The sequence below is a fragment of the Enhydra lutris genome, unplaced genomic scaffold, assembly GCF_002288905.1.
Source record: "Enhydra lutris kenyoni isolate GAN:26980312 unplaced genomic scaffold, ASM228890v2 scaffoldscaffold10, whole genome shotgun sequence".
Lineage (NCBI taxonomy): Eukaryota > Metazoa > Chordata > Mammalia > Carnivora > Mustelidae > Enhydra > Enhydra lutris.
In genome coordinates, this window is record NW_019154094.1 from 41,993,468 (window position 1) to 42,012,585 (window position 19,118).

A 19,118-nucleotide genomic window follows, 5' to 3' on the forward strand; every position below is an offset into this window, starting at 1 on the left:
ACTCATTCTCTTTCCTTCATGTCTCAGGGCAAGATAATCCTAAGTGATACTTTCAGAAATCCCCTATACCTAGGTCAAATCACTGCCCCCTAGAACCCCTTCCCAGCCCAGTTCAATGCTCCTCCCAGGAATTCCACATCTTTTTGAGGTAGCATGTCTTACCTGGTGGTGTATCTGGACATTTATGCCTGTCTCCCTCACTGAACCCAAAGCTTCTTGAGGGTAGGGACTGTGTCAGGGTTTTTGTTGTTGTTATTTTTAAGATTTTATTTATTTATTAGAGCATGAGAGGTGAGAGGGTAGGAGAGAGAAGCAGACTCCCCAATAAGTAGGGAGCCCAATGCAGGACTAGATTCTGGGATTCCAGTATCATGACCTGAGCCAAAGGTAGTCGTTTAACCCACTGAACCACCCAGGCACCTGGCACTGTGTCTTTTATTCTATAATCCTGATGTGCCTGTAAGATAGTAGACAATCAGTAAATATTTGTTGGAGGTAATAATGAAGGCATGAAAATGGCCTGCTTTCCTCCTTGGATGCTGAGTCTGAGTGAGAGGAGGCTCCTGGGTTCTGTCAATTTCCTCAGCCCCCACAGGGAGTTTGTGGTGGTAGAGAGGCCATCCAGAGTGGCCAGAGTGAGGTAACAACCCACTCGACAGCCTGGGGTAAGTGATGCTGGGCCTGGAGGAAAGAAGAGCTTAGAGCTTTTCACCTCTATACTTCATTTGTGAGAAGCTCAGAGACACCTGAGAACTGCCTTGACCCTTCTCTTTCTTCTGACAGATATGGGAAGCTGTAAAATCAGGTGCCGCTCTCGAAAACCCTGTCCTCCTCAACAAGTTCCTCCTCTTGACCTTTGCAGTAAGTAAATGGACTCTCAGTCATAGACAGACTGCTGAAATGCCCCGGCCGAGTCCAGGGTGCCAATAGGACAGTCTGCGCTCTTCTCACTAAAGCTACTACCTGGTGTTACTGAATTCAGAGCTGTTCAAGAAACACTCATTTGATAAGTCGCCCAATAGTGTTGGCATTTATCACTAGTGCAAAGTTAATTCATTCTGACCATACTGTTGCTAGTTGCATGGTTAATGGAACACCGAGACCCATGTCTTGTTGTTCGGGACAGTCAAGTCAGCTTCAGAGAATAGTGGTTCTTTCTCACCAGTGTCTTTGTTCACTACAGTCCTACAGAACTCAGTTGCTGGGTCCATCAGCATAAGGAAAAGATGACATCTTGGGGATCCTGGCTATCCCCCAACAGCTTCCAGACTAGAGGAGTTCACACTGCATAGTTTGTCTAAACAGCTGTTTTTTTAAGAATGAGAAATGTTTTGTGTAAGTGTAACATCTGCTGCCTAGGGAAGTAGGGGCAAGGACCTGGTCTCTGGTGGGCAGTGTGGGGAAATGTAAGGGTTGGTTATAGAGACCAGCCATATACACTGCACACGTGTATGTGCATGTGTGTATATCTGCATACATATATATCTCTGTGTAAAATAAAGTTAGCCTTTCTAATTAAGTTGACTGTGTAATATTCTGTCAAGTGTATGTCCTTTAGACTCTTGTACATCTAGGTTGTTTCTAATATTCACTACTTTAAAAAATGCTGCAGTGAACAGTATTGGCCACACTGATTTTTATTTCTGCTCATTTTATTTCTTTAGGATAAATTCTTTGGAGAAGGCATATAAACATATTGATGTTAACATATATTGAGTGTTTTGTTTTACCAGCTTCATCAGCTTTGGATATTAATCCTCTTCCCCACATCTATCTCTCCCGTCTCTCCCTCCCTCCCTCCCTTTCTCCCTTCCTTCCTTCCTTCCTTCCTTTTGCCCAGTTATAGGTCTTGCCTTTCTTCTTCCTTCATGAACTAATCCTCTGTTTCTTCTGAATGCTGCCTATCTGATTTGCTGCCCAAGGCAAAGGAGAGAATGATAAAAATCATACTGAAGGCCAAGCCAAAGGGAGGCTATCTATAAGGAGCACATTTCCTAACAAGTTATAATGCTCTCTGTGTAATAGTGGGAGAGATATAAAAATGTTTAAATTCTTTATGAGATTACTAGCTGTAGTTTGGAATTAATTGCATAAATTTGAGCAATTTTGTAGATCTGCTACTAAGAGATACATAAGTAGTGCTAGTTAAAGATTTCTAGGTTTGTTACTTTAACATCAATACGTTTTCTATACCAAGAATTCTGTGTGTTTGCCCTACTGCCCTTTTTACTGATCGTTCTTAACCTGCCTTTTAAAAAAAACTAAAAGTCTCTTCAAACACAAAGGGCTTTATGTTTAATTTAATTTAGGTCCTTTGTATCCTGAAAAGAATTTCTAAGAAATTCAAGCCTTTTTCTTTTGAAGATAATCTGATAAAGCTTCTTAGAAATTGTGAGGTCCTTCATCTGGAATTGTTTAACCTTTGACTAAAGATCAGTTATGACAAATCATATAAGTATAAGGAAGAGAATAATCTGTGGAGGTGTTTTTACTTTCCTTTCTGCTGTTTTTAGGACTCAAATGAACAGACACTTTAATTTCTGTTTTGTAGTTTGTTTTGCTGCCATCAAAAGGGAATTTGTTCTTAGTTGATCAGTTAATAGCAGAATTAGAGACTGGAAACTGTAATTACTAGATTTCCTCTTTCAGACATATGTTTATATATACATTTATATTTAAAAAGTTATATGGTAAAATTTCATTTATATGAAAAGCCCAGGAAAAGCAAATCCATAGAGACAGAAAATAGATGAACGGTTCCCAGGGGTTGGCGAGAAGGGGGAATGGGAAGTTCTGTGGATGGGTGTTTCTTTCTTTCTTTTTTTTTTTTTTTTAAGATTTTATTTATTTGACAGAGATCACAAGTAGGCAGAGAGGCAGGCAAAGAGAGAGAAGAGGAAGCAGGCTCCCTGCTGAGCAGAGATCCCGATGTGGGGCTCTATCCCAGGACCCCAAGATCATGACCCGAGCCGAAGGCAGAGGCTTTAACCCACTGAGCCACCCAGGCGCCCCATGGGTGTTTCTAACTAATAAACTGATGGGGGCTTTTTACACTTTAACATGGTAACTTTTATGGTATGTGAATTATATGTTAATAAGAAGTCATCAAACAACTATCTATTCTTTATTCTTAGCAAAATTCAAGAAGAAATACTGATTAGCCAAATAAATAAACTGATGGAGAAGCTATTAAACACCCATAGAACTATGAGACCCACCATAGGAGTAACTTAGGCCACAAAAGCTGTAAGAATTCAGGGGCAAGAGCATCCAATCTGAGTGGGAACAGTTTTCAAGAACAGCTTCATGAGTCATTGTCCCTGCCTCGCTTCTGCTGGTGGAAGATATACCTCTAAAGATGTAATCTCAATGTTGCTGATGCTCCTTTGTTCTCAGAACCTCTTCTGTGACCCATGGCTATTAATTATGGACTCACTTTATCTCTGCGGGTACAGAGAGTGAGCTGCCTGAGGGCTCGACTGGCTTTTATTTATCTTCTTAATTGTCAGAGTGTCTAATGTATTGCTTTGTACATGGCAAGTGTTTAATAGTTGTTGACTCAAATTACACCAACAAGGCATTTCTGAAAGCAGTGTTTTATTATCGCAGGCATGTAGAGGTTATGGATGGCACAGCCTTTTCAATAATATGCTCCATTCATTGGGCCTTCCCAGGTAGTATAGTACATACTAGTACCATAGTATGTGTGGTACTAGGACAGAACTTAAATTTCGGAAACAGAATTCTACCCCCCTCCCCACCACTCAGTATCTTTGTTTTGTTCAAGTACTTCACCTACCTCTAAGCTTCAGTTTTCTGTCCATAAAATGGGATAATAATTATGTCCTGCAGTGGTTTTGTGTATTTAGCAGTGATGATGGTAATTGCCAGTTAACACTTTTTGTTAGCAAGTGGCTAATATGTTTGTCATGAGGTATTAGTGTATGGTATATGGGAATGTTTTAAGAGAAAGACAAAAATTCTGTATTCTATCATGAGCTCTGTTGGAGATGAGACTTTCTGACCATCTGATCCTATTTTGTGTGCATCAAGGTGTCTATCTAGATGGCGATGGGGAATTACATTAATGGATGCATTCCAGTTTAATCATTGGTGCTACTCTGATATCCTGTTATATCCTTTCTTCTAGGATCTAAAGAAGTACCACTTCTACTATTGGTTTTGCTTCCCTGCTCTCTGCCTTCCAGAGAGTATACCCCTCATTCAAGGGCCGGTAGGCTTGGATCAAAGGTTTTCACCAAAACAGGTATCAAGAAATTAAATAAAATGCAGGCAAAATTGGGTTTAATACATTTGAGTACTTTAGTTCATTCTAAAGACAGGCACTTGTCTGAATGGAGAGATGGTCACCGTGGAATCCTACAAAGATGGTACTAGGAGGATACTTATTTACAAAATGTTTGTAAAAATCATTTTGAAGGAGTACTGAGTGATACTTTTTTAAAGTTTTCAGTGACATTTGGTGAAAGGCTAAGCTGGAAGGGAGGAGTTATAGGAACATGTTGAAAGTCTGCAAGAATTTGCCAAAATGTGGTTTTCACTTTCACTATAGAGGATCCTAAGGCAGTATACTTTGGGAAGAGTCTTTGAGAACAAATAGAAGACATTCTACCACCCTCACACCAGGTTGTGGAACTTCTACATCAGAAATGGTAGACAGAGATCTAGTCTTTTTGGTCTAAGAAAGACAATATAGTCATCAGAGATGGTCTAGTGGAGAGCAGTGAAAATAATCAGGCTAGTAGAACACAGACTCTAAACCAAAGAATTCCAGTTGTCGTTGAGGCAAGGATTGAGTGGCAAGATGATTTGAAATCATGAAGCACATCAATCATTAAACCGTGAATTCTAACACCAGGGAGAAACCCTAATTGATGAAAAAATAGTATTTATTAAGTTTGTTTAGGGCAAATTGAAGGTTGTAATTTTGTGGAACTAATTTCCCAAGAAGAAAGACAAGTGGAGGAAAAGGATAATGCCATGGGACTGACTGCTGATGTAAACAAGATTTCTTTTAGGAGTGACATAAATATTCTAAAATTATCCTACATTCTATAAATATTCTAAAATTATTGCACTGATGGTTGCATAATCCTTCAAACATGCTAAAAACAGCACTGAATTATGCACTTTACATGGGTGAAATTGTCTAGTAAGTGAGGTATGTCTCAGTAATGCTGTTATTTTATGGAAAGGTTCAAGGTAAAATTCATCAGTTGTGGATTCAGTGCTTGGTTATTATAGGAGAGAAATAATGTTTGGAGCTCTCTCTACACCATTGTGATTAACATTTTAGGGTGCCACCATGCTGTACCATAAAGTGTCCCCTCAAAACCTTGTGCCCCTGTCTAAGACACACCACCATGCACGTGGAAAGGGTTACATAGAAGTGAAGGGGTATTATTTGGGGGTACTTCTATGTTCATTTGCTACAAAAGAATAACAGGGGTATGCTCAGTCGTTTCTAGTCTTCTGGCTTTAACGTACCTTTTATGTTAATTTTTAGCTCAGAACTAGAAAGTAATCGTCTGGAGAATAACTCAATGTTTTCTGTTCTTAGATTCAAGGCCTTGAGCGTGCATATGATGATCTTTGTCAAACAGAAGGAGTCCCAGCGCTACCTTACTTCTTAATCAAGTATGATGAGAACATGGTGCTGGTTTCCCTGCTTAAACACTACAGTGATTTCTTCCAAGACCAAAGGACAAAGGTCAGAAAAACTCTGAGTTCTGTTTTATTATTCTTAAAAAAAATCTGATGTTCTTGTCTTAATAGATCATTGCAAAATTCAAAATCACTTAGATTTCTTTAGCCCTCCAAGGAATGTTGTGGAACATTCTTTAATCTTCATCCTCTCCCAGCCCTGCTGTTCCCAGATCAGCTTCTCCTCCAGATTTTCCTAGCTCTTTTACACCTCAAAGTAATTTTGGGTTCCTCCTTTCCGATTCGTGATAAAGTTATTTCAGTTTTCCTTCCTGATATATTTTGTATCTGTATTTTAACTTATTTCCAGAGTTACCACCATAGTTCAGGCCCTGATTACTTCTGTTCTGGATAGTTAGAGTCTTCTTGCTTCCATCCTGTTTACCACCACTTGCTTCAAACTACTCACATTCACCCTGTCATTCAGTGATCAGGTTAATGGTGTCTTCCCTCTGGCTCCAGGCCACTTCTCCTGCTTCATCTTCCACTGTTTTCCTCATAAACCATTGCTCACCTGAGCTTGCCTGTTTCTTCAGAGAACCCTCACCCGCACCCCTACCCCCCACTAAACAAGTCTATGTAGGACTTTTTCTATATCTCTCTTTGACCTCACACAATATCATCTGAAACATACTCTATGTGAAAATCCTGAGAAACTCTCCTTGTTGGAATTCCAGCTCCATGGTGAAGCCTTCTCACAGCGTGGCCTGGCTATGTGTGATCTTTCCTTTTCCGATCTCACTGCACTTACTTTCTGATCCTCATTTTCTGTCCTGTTCCCTTATGCAAGTTACTTTTTGTTCTATCCTAGATGGTAAGCTCCTAAAGGGCAGAGCTTGTATCTTAATGTATCTGCATCTACAAAATATCTTAAACTGGTCTTAGGCCCTCAATAAAATTCTGAACAAATGAAAAAGTACTGTGTCTTTCAGAAGTATATATAGTGAGCTATCTCATATATAAGGGATTGTAAATTAAAAATAAACAATTGATGAATTTTATGAGCTTATGAAGTCAAGTGGGATAATTTCATTAGCCATGTAGATATATCAGAGTTGAGAAAAGAGAGACCTCTAATAGATGCCCTGATTATTTCTTAGCCTGAACTTGATACCTTTTTTTAAGTGCATTTTTTTCTCAACTATATTAGTTAGCATTTTCCTTCACAAAATAATACTTTATTAGGCACTAAGCATTCCATTTTCTATCCTCTTTTTGATCTTTTTTGAAAGAGCCACTATGTGACTGGAACTCACGAATAGCTTATCACTTTAGTTTGGACAGTGCTGATTGGTTGCCCAGTGGGAGAGTACTGGTCGATAAATGAACTGCACTAAGGATGGTTCCATTTGTGATTTTTATTTCCAGCTGCATCTTTCTGTTTTTAAATTCTCACGACGTTATTCAACTATTATTTTAAGGTTTCAGGTTTTTTTAAAGTAAACATTTTGTATATTTCCTACTAATCTTTTTCTATTTTTTAAAGACTAAGATGATATCATATTATTTTTTTTATTGTAACATTTAGCATAATACCGTTACACTCTGTATCAACTTCCTTTCTGATAGATAACATCAAATTTTTGACATTTAGTTTTCTCATACTTCTTCATTATTAGGAGCTTCCCTGTGCATCAGATTCCTGCCCTCTACCCACTTACCTTGAATTATTTCCTTAGGAAGGATTTTTAGATAGAGAACTACTGACTTAAAGGGTTTGGACATTTTAAGGTCTATGATCAGTGGTGTGCTCGTAAATGTTTGACAGCTGGCTCTCCGGTGGGGCAAAACCCTGATTGTGTATGTTGGCTTCTTTTCATGGTGTCAGTCCTCCCACCATGGCCGAGTTCAGGCTGCCAACATGAAGTCACAGAACGCAGAGATGGGAAGAGATGGTAACAGTTGGCTTTCCCAAGTCTGTTCAGGCCAGCTCTGGCCTACCATGGCCTGTCATAACCATGGCTCACAAACTGTGCTGGTTTTCCCTCCTGCCAGCCATGCACCCAGACCAGCCCTGGGATGTTACACATTTTACACATTTGAACCAGTTAGAAAAGGGCCTTATTTACATACTTCGTTCCCTCAGTGAGACTATGATTCCACTTACTGGTCACGGTGACAACCGCATCATTAACAATTAGTTGTCTTTCAAGCCAGTGTTTGTGATTCCATCAAAAACAGCCCATATCTCTGTGCCATTGCCAGTCTTTTGGGAAAGCTTGCTTGAGTCTTCTGCTTTCCTCAGAGCAGTTATTGAAGATTGGATGTTTGGGAAACATTTTGTAATTTTAACAACATTAGCCTTTAATTCTGGGGTTTTAAAATCTTTAGACAGGAGCGAAGCAAAGGAACAACAATTGGTATGCTATTAGCGGGCGTCTTTCTTCACTTAGCAAAAGCTCCGCATCTTGGCAGCTGTCTGTGACAGTGCAGTGCATTAGATTCTTGGATTTTTGTATCCTGTACTTTTAAAACATGTAGTTGCCTTTGCGCATTTCCTGTTCCATCAAGTATTTGAGTAGTAGTTGGCCATTTGTCAGATAAGTGTGTTTTAAGGGAGCAGTGTGGAAATTTCTCCAGCTGAAGGTACTCAAGTTGACAATTTTGCCCTCTTTTCTTTCTCATGTACTTTTTCAGCAAATAACTGGGTGGACCATAGCCAGAGCATGACTGAGCTACTTCAATGAATTGTGTGCTCTCGGCCAAGTAGAAAGGAGCATTTATTTCGACAACCTTCTAAACAAAGCTCCCCCCCCCCATTACATTTTGCTTCTTTCTACTGATTGGTATTATAAAAGAAGTGATTTGCCCAGCTTCACACAATGATTGTGTGACAAAGCCAGGTGGAGAAGGCAGAACTCCTAGCCCATGATGATTTCTGGCTGCCACTACCACCAACAAAAAAAATCTATTTACCCAAACAGTTAAGCTGGCTTACCTAGCATTGTGCTGACTAATTCCTACAGTGATTGAGATTCCTGATTTGGTTCCGAAAGCACTTAAAGATTTTGGAATCACTTTCGAATAATCAAAGAAATATTAAAGGATGTTCAGCCTAATATCAAATGGATTCTGTCATTTTCCTGTCTGGATGCTTGCTTTTTGTACTCATGCGTGCCTCATGTGGGTAGGAGAGTTACTTTAAAGCATCTCGAAGTTGACCTCCCTGTGTGGTTGATAGATTTCTCTTCAGCAGTTCATTCCTACTCTGTAGCTCATCTTAGGTCAGGTTGCTCTAAGAAACTGATTCCTGTTTTTTCCTGCTCAGAAAAAGTTTTTTTTTTTTTTTCTTACTACCTTCCTATCTCATTGCCTTTGTATGTAGTGTCAGAAATGTACTCATTCTTTGAAATAAGGCACCACTTACAGTATCTAATATGACGTTCTTGTTTCTATAACTTCATTTAGTCCCAACTCTACACTTATAGATGATAAAACCTAAATGTGGAAAGTATTTGATAAACTGGAACTTATCCCCTTCTTTTTCTCTGCCGGTTAGGAAAAAGGGAACTTTGAGATGGAAGGTAGATCGCTACGTAATGATAACAGATTGAACTGAACAGAAGGGTCAGTGCAGGTACGACATAGAGTTTATTTACATTGCTGTTATAGTTAGCATTCGTTGAGCTTGCCTTGTGTCCAGTCTCCATGTGCAGGCAGAGTTCTCCAAAGAGGAGAAACCTAAGGTATAGAGAAATTGTATGAGAATAAGGCATCTGCTAAGAGTCCAGATTTATTGAGTCACATTTGAAAATTGAAACTCAGAGTCTCAATATGAAGGTCATTTTCTGGATTGAGGCTATGTAGATTCTTCCTAAATAAAAATTGAGTAGCTTTTAAATACCCAGTAAGATTGAGCCTAATAAGTCTGTGTTGTCTTATAACCTATGTAGGATTTTATTTCTCTTTAATGTTCTATCAAGTTCTATAATTCTGGAACTAGAAGGAATCCTTTGAGATGAAATGATGCAACCCCTCCATTTTATAGGTAAGGAGAGAATTTCTCCACAGTCGATTTTCTTCCCTATGTTAGTATGCTTGCCTACTCACACCCCAAGTTCTGAAAATCGGTAGTTAGCGGTAGAATTAGAACACATGCCTGCTGACCTCTGGCTTTTTCTACCACATCAGGTCATTTTCTTCTTCTAAGCTGTTTTAAATGTTATAGAAGTAGAATGCCAGCCTCACCCTTCTCCCCCTTTTCTTGCTGGATAATAGAGTTGTAAATGTCTTTGATAAATTTTTTAAAATGTGAAGGCAAAACAATGATTACTTAAATGTAATTTGTCCAGCAGATGCCATCTGTCATGATTGACAGAAGGGAATAAAGCTGAAGGGTGTCCCAGGTGGTGGCAGTTTCCCACAGGACCAGAAGACCTCAAGGGAGACAACGTCTTCATTCAGAGGGAGCCCTGGGGGGAGTGCCTCATTTTTCGGGTTCTCTCATCTCTCAGAGCAAGTCCTTTGAGATTAAACTGTCACATTCTCATCCAGGGCAATCCCAGTGTGAAAATGTCACTGAAGGGAGAACCTGTATGTTGAGAAAGGAAAGGGGAGGGATAAGGGCCAGCCAAGATGCTGTATGTACCATGGCTTTATATGTGAGCTTCAGATCTCTGTTGGTTAGCCACCATCTCCCTCCCTCCAGCTGCGTCCCAGGATCCCTGCCCAAAGATGGGGTATAAGGGGCAGAGCATCCCATATAGTGGGGCCTGGAGAAATGGCCAGTTCTGTCATTTATTCAGCAGAATTTGCTGAACATCCATTACTGTGCCAGGCACTAGGGATGGAAAGATGCATGTGATAGACATTGCTTGAGCCCGCACAGAGCGAGGCCGCTTTAAGCAACCGCTGCACTCTCAAGAGGTCTTTGTAACTTGTGCTTTAGAATTACCTGGCGAGCTTTTAGAATAACTAATGCTCAAGCCACAGCCCAGACTAGCAAAACCAGAACCTCGAGTGGTGGGACCCAGGCAGCAGGATTTTTGAAAGCTTCCCAAGTGATTGTCACGCACATTCAAATATGAAGACCAAGACAGGAGAGAGTTGAGGAGCAGGGCAGAGCTGCTCAACCTGCCGTGAGCGTGCAGTTCACCTGGGTCCTTGTTAAAATGCAGAGTCGGATCCAAGGGACTGGAGACAGGGAGCCTGAGATTCTGCATTTCCAGCAGATTCCCAGGTGGTGCTACTGGTGCGTGGACCACATTTACAGAGAATGGAAAGACATAGAACCAGTCCAGACTTTCCAAGGTAATGAAAAATGGCCCCACAGACTTTCCTCTTTAGTCTACAAGATCACCTTCTCTAATGGTTCTCCAAGAGTGTGTGGACTAGTTCAACAGCACCAGCATCGCTTCGACACTTTATACAGATACACGTGGCTAGGCTCACCACTGGAGATTTGGAAGCACGAATAATGTTAGTAGCACTACACGTATACAGGACTTTTCATGTCAGTACCATACCCTGTCATCCTCACTGTGTCTCTGTGAAGTAGGTGTCCAGAGATTCAGGTTTAAAAAGCTGAGACCTGGATGCCTGGGTGGCGCAGTCAGTTTCAGTGTCTGACTCTTGATTTGGGCGCAGGTCATGCTCTCAGGGTCGCGAGATTAAGCCCCGGTGTCAGGCTCTGCGATCAGTGGGGAGGTGGCTTGAGATTCTCTCTTTCTCCCACTCTCCCTCTGCTTACCGCCCCGCCCCCCTCCCACCCCGTACTCACTCTCTTTCTCTCAAGTAAATCTTTAAAAAAAAAAAAAAAAAAAAGGCCAAGGCCTAGGGGCACCTGGGTGGCTCAGTCAGTTAACATCCAACTCTTGATTTAGGCTCAGGTCATGATCTCAGTGTCATAAGACTAAGCCCCACGTCAGGCTCCATGCCCAGCATGCTTAAGATCCTTTCTCTCTCTCTCTCTCCCCCTGCCCCTTTCTGACTACCCCTCCCCCCCCCAAAAAAAAACAGCTGAGGCTTAAAGGATTTGACTGATTTGCCTTAGGCCAGTCATGTAGCAAGGGGCGGTACTCAGAATAGTCTGTGCAAACTCTGTTTTTAAAAGCTTCTTGGATGCTGGTATTTTGTCTTCCATGGAAAAGGAAGTCTCAAATAAAGATATTCTGTGTTTCCTGAAAGGATAGTTATATGTCTGAATCTGTATTGAATAAAATATGAATCTGTCTGTTTGCATTAAAGACAGGAAATGCATCTACACAAAAAGCTTCAGTGTTCTTTTTTTTTTTTTTTAAAGATTTTATTTATTTATTTGTTAGAGAGAGAGAGAGAGAGCACGAGCACAGGCAGAGTGGCAGGCAGAGGTAGAGGGAGAAGCAGGCTCCCCGCCAAGCAAGGAGCCCGATGTGGGACTCGATCCCAGGACGCTGGGACCATGACCTGAGCCGAAGGCAGCCGCTTAACCAACTGAGCCACCCAGGTGTCCCTTCAGTGTTCTTAAGAATAAGAAAATTTCACATAGAGAAGGTAGCAAAAAAAGAGTACTCTTGGAACAATGCAGTAAATCTGATAGTACTATAGTAGAATTCATTTTCAGAGATTTTTATTGAGCACAGATGAAGGCTAATTAATTGTCCTTCCATACAGGAAATAGCAAAAAAGTTGTGGTGCACCAGTACAATGGAATGCCATTCAGCCACTACTGACAGAGGTTGTAGAAAGACATTTATTGGCATAGAAGAGAGTTAACAATAGAATAAGAGCTATAAAACAGTATTTATAGCACTGTCTCATTTTCATTTAGTAATAAAAATTATACTAAAATTATATAATTGTATCAAAGTTGTGATAAAAATATATTTATTTAAAGATAAAATTAAGGGGGATTATATACCAAGGTGTTAATGCTGGTTTTTTCTGGATGGTGGACTTATAGGCCTTTCCTTCCTTCCTGCTTGCCTGCCTTCTTTCTGCCTTCCTGACTTTCTATCTTTTGTTTCCTTTCTTTTCCTTTCTCTGAGTAAGGGTTAAGCTTCTGCTTTCTGTCTAATATTATATTGAGCACTGTAGTAAAATAAATGGAATTGTTTGGCCTGGCCCCATTCTTATGGAACTTAGTGGATCTAGAGTAACTAAAATTCTACTGTGTTTTTATTTATTTAACCCAAAACTATACCTATAAAGGAAACCTGTCGGTTGATTTATGGTTCTCTCCCAGCCATCTTTCCTCCATCCCTCCCTTTCTCCCTCCTTTCACACACCAACCCATCCACCCTCACTCCCTCCTTCCCTCTCTCCTACCCACCCACTCATCCATCCATCCATCTTTTCATTATTCAACATGCATTCACTAAGTATCTGGTATGTATATGTGAACTGATCATGGGGAGATGAAAAAGATACTCCCTGCTCTCTAGATGCTCATTGTCTTCTTTTCTTTGAAATAAACTTTTTATTTTGGAGTAACTTTAGATTTATTAAAAAACTGAAACTACAGTGCAGAGAGAATTCCCATACACTCTCACCCAGTTTCAGTTTTCTCTGATGTTATCCATAGTACCTGAGAAAGCAACATTGGTGGATTACTCTTACCTAAACTCTGGACTTTATTCTCCTTTTCACCAGTTTTTCCCACAACGGTTTCCTTCTGTTCCAGGAGCCATTCCAGGAGACTACATTGCATTGTGTTGTCATGACTCCTTGGTCTCCCCTGGTCAGTAGTAATTCCTCAGACTTTTCTTGTTTTTGATGACCTTGACAGTTTTGAAGAGTACTGGACAGTTATTTTGATAGAATGTTCCTTAATTTGTATTTGTCTGATGATTCCCTATGATTAGACGGGGGTTATGGGTTTTTGGGAAGAAAGCCACCAAGGGTGAGCTGCCCTAGTCATTGCATCATATCTCGGGTGCCTGATATGCACACGGCATCCATGATGATGTTAAACTTGATCACGTGGTTAAGGTAGTCTTTGCCAGGTTTGTCTCTTGTGAAGTTACTGTTTGTTCTTTGGGAGTAGGTCACTGAGTCTAGCCCACTCTCCAGGAGGAGAAGGATTAAGCTCTACTCCTAGAAAGGGCAGTATATTGTTTGGAAATCTTCTATAAGGAAGACTTGCCTCTTCACCTTCTTACTTTTATTTATCCCATCATTTATATCAGTATGGACTCACAGGTATTTATTTTATACCTTGGATTATAATCCAGTCCTGCATTATTTATTTGCATTGTTCAGATTGTTCTAGCCTTACCATCGAATGCTGTTTCAGTTGGTTCTGGTGTCCCCTTGGCATGGCTCCATGCCTTTGTTTGTTGAGCACTTACTTTCTGGTATACAAGATGCTGCAGGCTCATCTTGTATTTTCCCTGCCTCAGCCCTAGACTTAGCCATGTGTTCAAGGAGCCCTGATTCCTTTTATTGGAGAATGGTATTTAGAAATTAAGATCTGGGTGCTATGTACTCATTATCTTTTGCAAGGAAGAAGAAAAAGTAAAAAATGGTATGTACAATCTACAAATTGCTGTGGAAGCACAGCAGAGTGACTATTCCCACTAAAGGGAGTCTTCACTGAAGAAATGGTATTTGAAGTTGGATAGAGTTTTCTAGACAGAGGTCAGTGTTGAGGGAGTTGAAGGGGGATGGAGTGGAAGGAAATACATATTAACAATATCAAGAGCATCTGACTTTTAAAAAAATTTTTATTTATTTATTTGACAGAGAAAGAAAGAGCACAAGTAGGCAGAGAGGCAGGCAGAGGCAGGGCCGGGGGGTGGGGAGGAGCAGGCTCCCTGCTGAGCAGAGAGCCCGATGCAGCACTCGATCCCAGGACCTTGAGATCATGTCCTGAGCCAAAGGCAGAGGCTTAACCTACTGAGCCACCTAGACACCCCAAGAGCATCTGACTTTTTCGTTTGATCTGACTGTAGGCTTGTAATGGTAGTGGCCCTTCTTTGATTTTTTTGTTACATAAACATTAGTAGTTTTCACAGGTTGTGTCTCTTTATGAGAGGATGTTCTCTGTGTGAGCCCTGACAGTTGACTGTCTTCCCTCCCAGCTACTTTCCCTGCAATCTTTCTTCCTTCTGAATGTATCTAGTTCCTACTATGCCAAGCCTACTGCAAGGTGTGGAGGCTGCAGAGAAGAATTCGATAGCCCCTCCATCTAGAAGCCCTGTGGTCTGGTCTTCTCTACTCTCTAGCCCTTCATCAAGTTATCTAATTCTAACATCTATCTAATTCTAACATCTAACATCTAACATCTAATTGTTAGTGCTTTTGCAGAATAGCATAAAAGGGAAAAGGAATTGTTAGCAGTGTCTGTACTATGAACCTGACATGACACTTGACTCACTCAAAACATCTTTTCTCTTCACAGATAACAATTGGTGTATATGATCCCTGTAACTTAGCCCAGCATCCTGGATGGCCTTTGAGGAATCTTTTGGTCCTAGCAGCACACCGATGGTATTTACATGTGTGTGTCTGTGTCTGTCTGTCTCTGTCACTCTATTTTTGACACTGTGTACACCTCTTGTCTGTGTCTCTTTTTTTTCCAATGCATTTTTTCATTTCTGGCATAGAAACCAGATAATAAATCAATTCATCAGTCATGATTCAGTTTCCATCAATGGGAGCCCCTAAGCAGGTATGTTACAGAGCTGCAGACTGACCATATTGCACTAAAGACATTTCAGAGTAGGGCAGAGTGAGCAGCCAGAGGTCCCAAGCTGGAAATTCCAGCCCCTCCCTCCAGCTGTCTGGGTCAGCCTCACATAGGATTTTCTTACTGCTGCAATCTTCCTTTACTTCTAGCCCTAAAATAATGAAAACAGAGGGTATCTAAGAGGTCAATATACATTTAAAAAGATGCTCAACATCATTAGTCATCATGGACATAAAATATGATGAGATTCTACTCAGTAATAGAGTTAATGAGGTACCATGCTGAGATACTACTACATGCCTACCAAATGACTTGAAAAAGATGACAGCACCAAGTGTTGTCAAAGATGTGAATCAGTTAGAACCCTCAAACTGCTCAAAAATGGGCAGCATCCACCAAAGTTAAAACTATCTATGGCTCAACAGTTTCTTTCCCAGGTAGATAATGCATAGAAATGTGTGCTTAGAAGCAAAACACACATGCAGGGATGTTTACAGCAGCATTATTCTTTATAAACAAATACCAGGAATAACCCAGATGTCCTTCAACAGTGAAATGGTCGATAAATTGTGGCATATTCATTGTGGTGGAATGTGATGTCGTAGTAAATCTGAGTGAACTGCTGATGCTCATGTCAACACAGTTGCCATAAGGTTCAGTGGAAATAATCCAACCCTTAAGAGAATAGGCCCTCTATGATTCCTTCTCTGTAAAGATCAGAGCAGGAAAAGCCCAGGAGTAGACTTAGACATTAGAGTAGTAGTTACTCTTAAAGGGGCTGGCCAGTGACTGGGAGAGGCATGAGATAGGCTCCTTTATGTTTAGGATGTGTGTACTTGTCTTCATATCTGTTTTACTTACATAAAAATGCTTTTAAAAAAAAATGAAGATAGTTAATTATAGATTGTCCCCAGAGGGAGAATTGTTACACTTGCTTACCCAGGTAGTGTGTCTGGAGAGTACACATAGGCTTGCTAACTACTTCTGACTGAGGTGCTATTTCATAAAATATGAGTTCAGAGGGAGAAGGGGGGCCAGGAGAACCCGTGAATGTCTTAGAGTTTCTTTTAATGTCTTGTAAGCTTTTTTTCCCCTGTATTTAAGATGCATTTGTCAGAATTATTTATTTATTTATTATTTATTTTATGTGATTGTTACATAAAATTCATTTAGAAATCACAGCCAATCCATTGTTCAGTCTCTAAGCATTTGGACAAAGAAAAGCATACGTGAATGTGTTCAAAATCTCTCAGAGGTTAAGGCCATGCCCCAAGAGTTCAGGGAGGCATAATTAACAATGAATTGAATACTCTCCAACTGGTTTTGCTGAAGCTCTTATGTGAGCTCTTTCTTTTCCCTCCTTAAAAAAAAAAAAATGAATTAATTCAAACCTGGGGCCTGACATCAAGGAGTAGCAGTTTCCAGTCTGTTGAAGTCCTTTGCTTCCGGGACCGTACCATGCAGGGGGTGAGAGACATTGCTCACAGCATCGTCTTCGAAGTGAAGCTTCCAGAAATGGCATTTAGCCCAGGTAATTTGCCTGTCTTTGAGAATGCATATAATTACCATTTATCAGGAACTGAAGCAAGTTTAACTTTCCATTCATTCCCTTCACAATGGCAGCAGAAGGTAGAGAAAAGTACAGCGCCTACCTCTTTGCCCATGGGGACACCTCCCTTGAACAGAGGGCACACTCTGCTATTCAGAAAGGAACAAAGGCAAAGATGGTCCTCAGGAAATGTCCTTCAGGCCTTTGTTTTTTCCCTCCAGTCTTGAAGATTCTCCCCCCACCACCTAGCTTTTGTTTCACATAAAATCTTTATTTCTGAACTTTCTTACAGGAAGAACAAAATACTATACTTACATATTTATTTGTCATGTAAAGTTATGTGATCTTTCTCTCCATATAGTAAATCAGTCAGCAAAAGTGCCATTTCTCCTTCCACATTTAATATTTTTCACTAGATCCTGAATGGTAGACATCAGCTGTTATCTCCAGTTCGTAAGTTAGGAAACTTGGGCTCACGGATATTTTATAGACGTGTGTGTGTGTGTGTGTGTGTGTACATTTATGTATTTTTATACATGTTACAAAGATAGAATACATACTCAAATTCTAGTAAAAATGAAGATAATACTTACCTCATGGAGTCTCCCTTAGGACGAATGTGTGTCCTGTATAAAAGACAGAACACTATCTGGCTTATAGGCATTTAATAAATACTAATTTATGTTAATTTCCTATTTACACAAAGCCCAGCACTATACAAAATGATCCCTCAGATTTCTATGACTTACGTGCTTTCCAGGATACCTTTATACACATTGTTTAATTTGCTTTTCACCACATCTACATTGTTCCACGGCACTTTGTTTTCTTTCTTCTGGGGGTCCTGTGCTTCAGAGAGAGAGAGAATGTGTGTGTGTGTGTGTGTTGGGGAGGGCAGTGTTAGCTTCTCTTCTGAGATGTCATTTCTGTAGTGATGTCAGAAGGTTTCAGGATTGGCTCTGAGGGCATTTTATCGGTGATTCTTTGCCATTGCACTGATAAATGTCTTAAATAGATTTCCTGGATAAATTTACAGTGGATTTAGCTTGGTTGGGCAAAGAAGGGTATAGGTTGTAAATTGAGAGCCCTAAGAAATCCACAGCTTTCCTGCTATCTTTAGATCCGTGCATTTGATTTAGCACCCTCTTCTGGCACCTTCTAAAATAGCTTCCATGTGCTGTTAACTGAGGTGCCATACCTGCGTGTTATTAAGCCACAGTTGTAGATAGTTCTAGGGGAATGGGTGAGTTACCTAACAAGTGATATGTGCCTGGTCTGTGTCTGGCAGGCCACCAGGTGTCTTCCATACTTCTTCACTCACTTAATCCTGCCAGCTGTCCTTCAGAGGAGGCACTTTTTTTTTCCATTTTTATGATAAAGTCATTGTATGATTCTTCCTTCACAGTCCCGAAGATCTCGCTGATGCTTGGTGAAGCTGGCAAATCCTGGAAGCATTGCACATTTCCTTTTGAAAAAGGTGTTTCCTATCACCCAATAAATACCTTCAATATATATATATTTTTAAGATTTTACTTATTTATTTGACAGAGAGCACAAGTAAGCAGAGCAGCAGGCAGAGGGAGAGAGAGAAGCAGGCTCTCTGCTGAGCAGGAAGCCCGATGTGGGGCTCGATCCCAGGACCCTGGAACCATAACCTGAGCCGAAGGCAGCTGCTTAACCAACTGAGTCACCCAGGCACCCCAATATATCTTCTTTATACTTGATATCGAGTGTAGATTATTTAGTTTAGGAAAGGCCAATTTTCTTTTTTTCATGTAAATTAGTTTTCCCTCTTATGGGGCGCCTGGGTGGCTCAGTGGGTTAAAGCCTCTGCCTTCGGCTCAGGTCATGATCCCAGGGTCCTGGGATCGAGCCCCGCATCGGGCTCTCTATGTACCATATATTGATTTGACAGTTCTATGCATTATTCAATGTTCACCACAGTAAGTCACCATACAACATGATTATATTATTGACTATATTCCCTGTGCTGTACTTTTCATCTCCAAGACTTATTTTACAACTGGAATTTTGTACCTCTTAGTCCATTTCACCCTGCCACCCCCTCCCTGCTGGCAACCACCAGTTTGTCTCTATATTTATGAATCTGTTTCTGTTTTGTTTGTTGACTTGATTAGTTTTTTTAGAATCCATATATAAGTGAAATGATATAGTATTTGTCATTCTCTGTCTGACTTATTTTATTTAGCATAATAGATCTTTCCTAGGTCTTTCCAT

The 19,118-nt window shown here is 40.5% G+C and overlaps 1 protein-coding gene across 1 annotated transcript in view; it reads left to right on the forward strand.

Moving 5' to 3' along the window:
• The window catches only part of LOC111144308 (ubiquitin-like modifier-activating enzyme ATG7), a 51,205-nt gene that overhangs the window by 26,978 nt on the left and 5,109 nt on the right, over nt 1-19,118 (forward strand). The window contains exons 5-9 of the mRNA XM_022498549.1: nt 784-861; nt 4,151-4,267; nt 5,582-5,731; nt 15,044-15,132; nt 16,741-16,862. Coding sequence (XP_022354257.1) covers nt 784-861; nt 4,151-4,267; nt 5,582-5,731; nt 15,044-15,132; nt 16,741-16,862 — 556 coding nt within the window. The remainder of the gene's footprint in view (nt 1-783; nt 862-4,150; nt 4,268-5,581; nt 5,732-15,043; nt 15,133-16,740; nt 16,863-19,118) is intronic.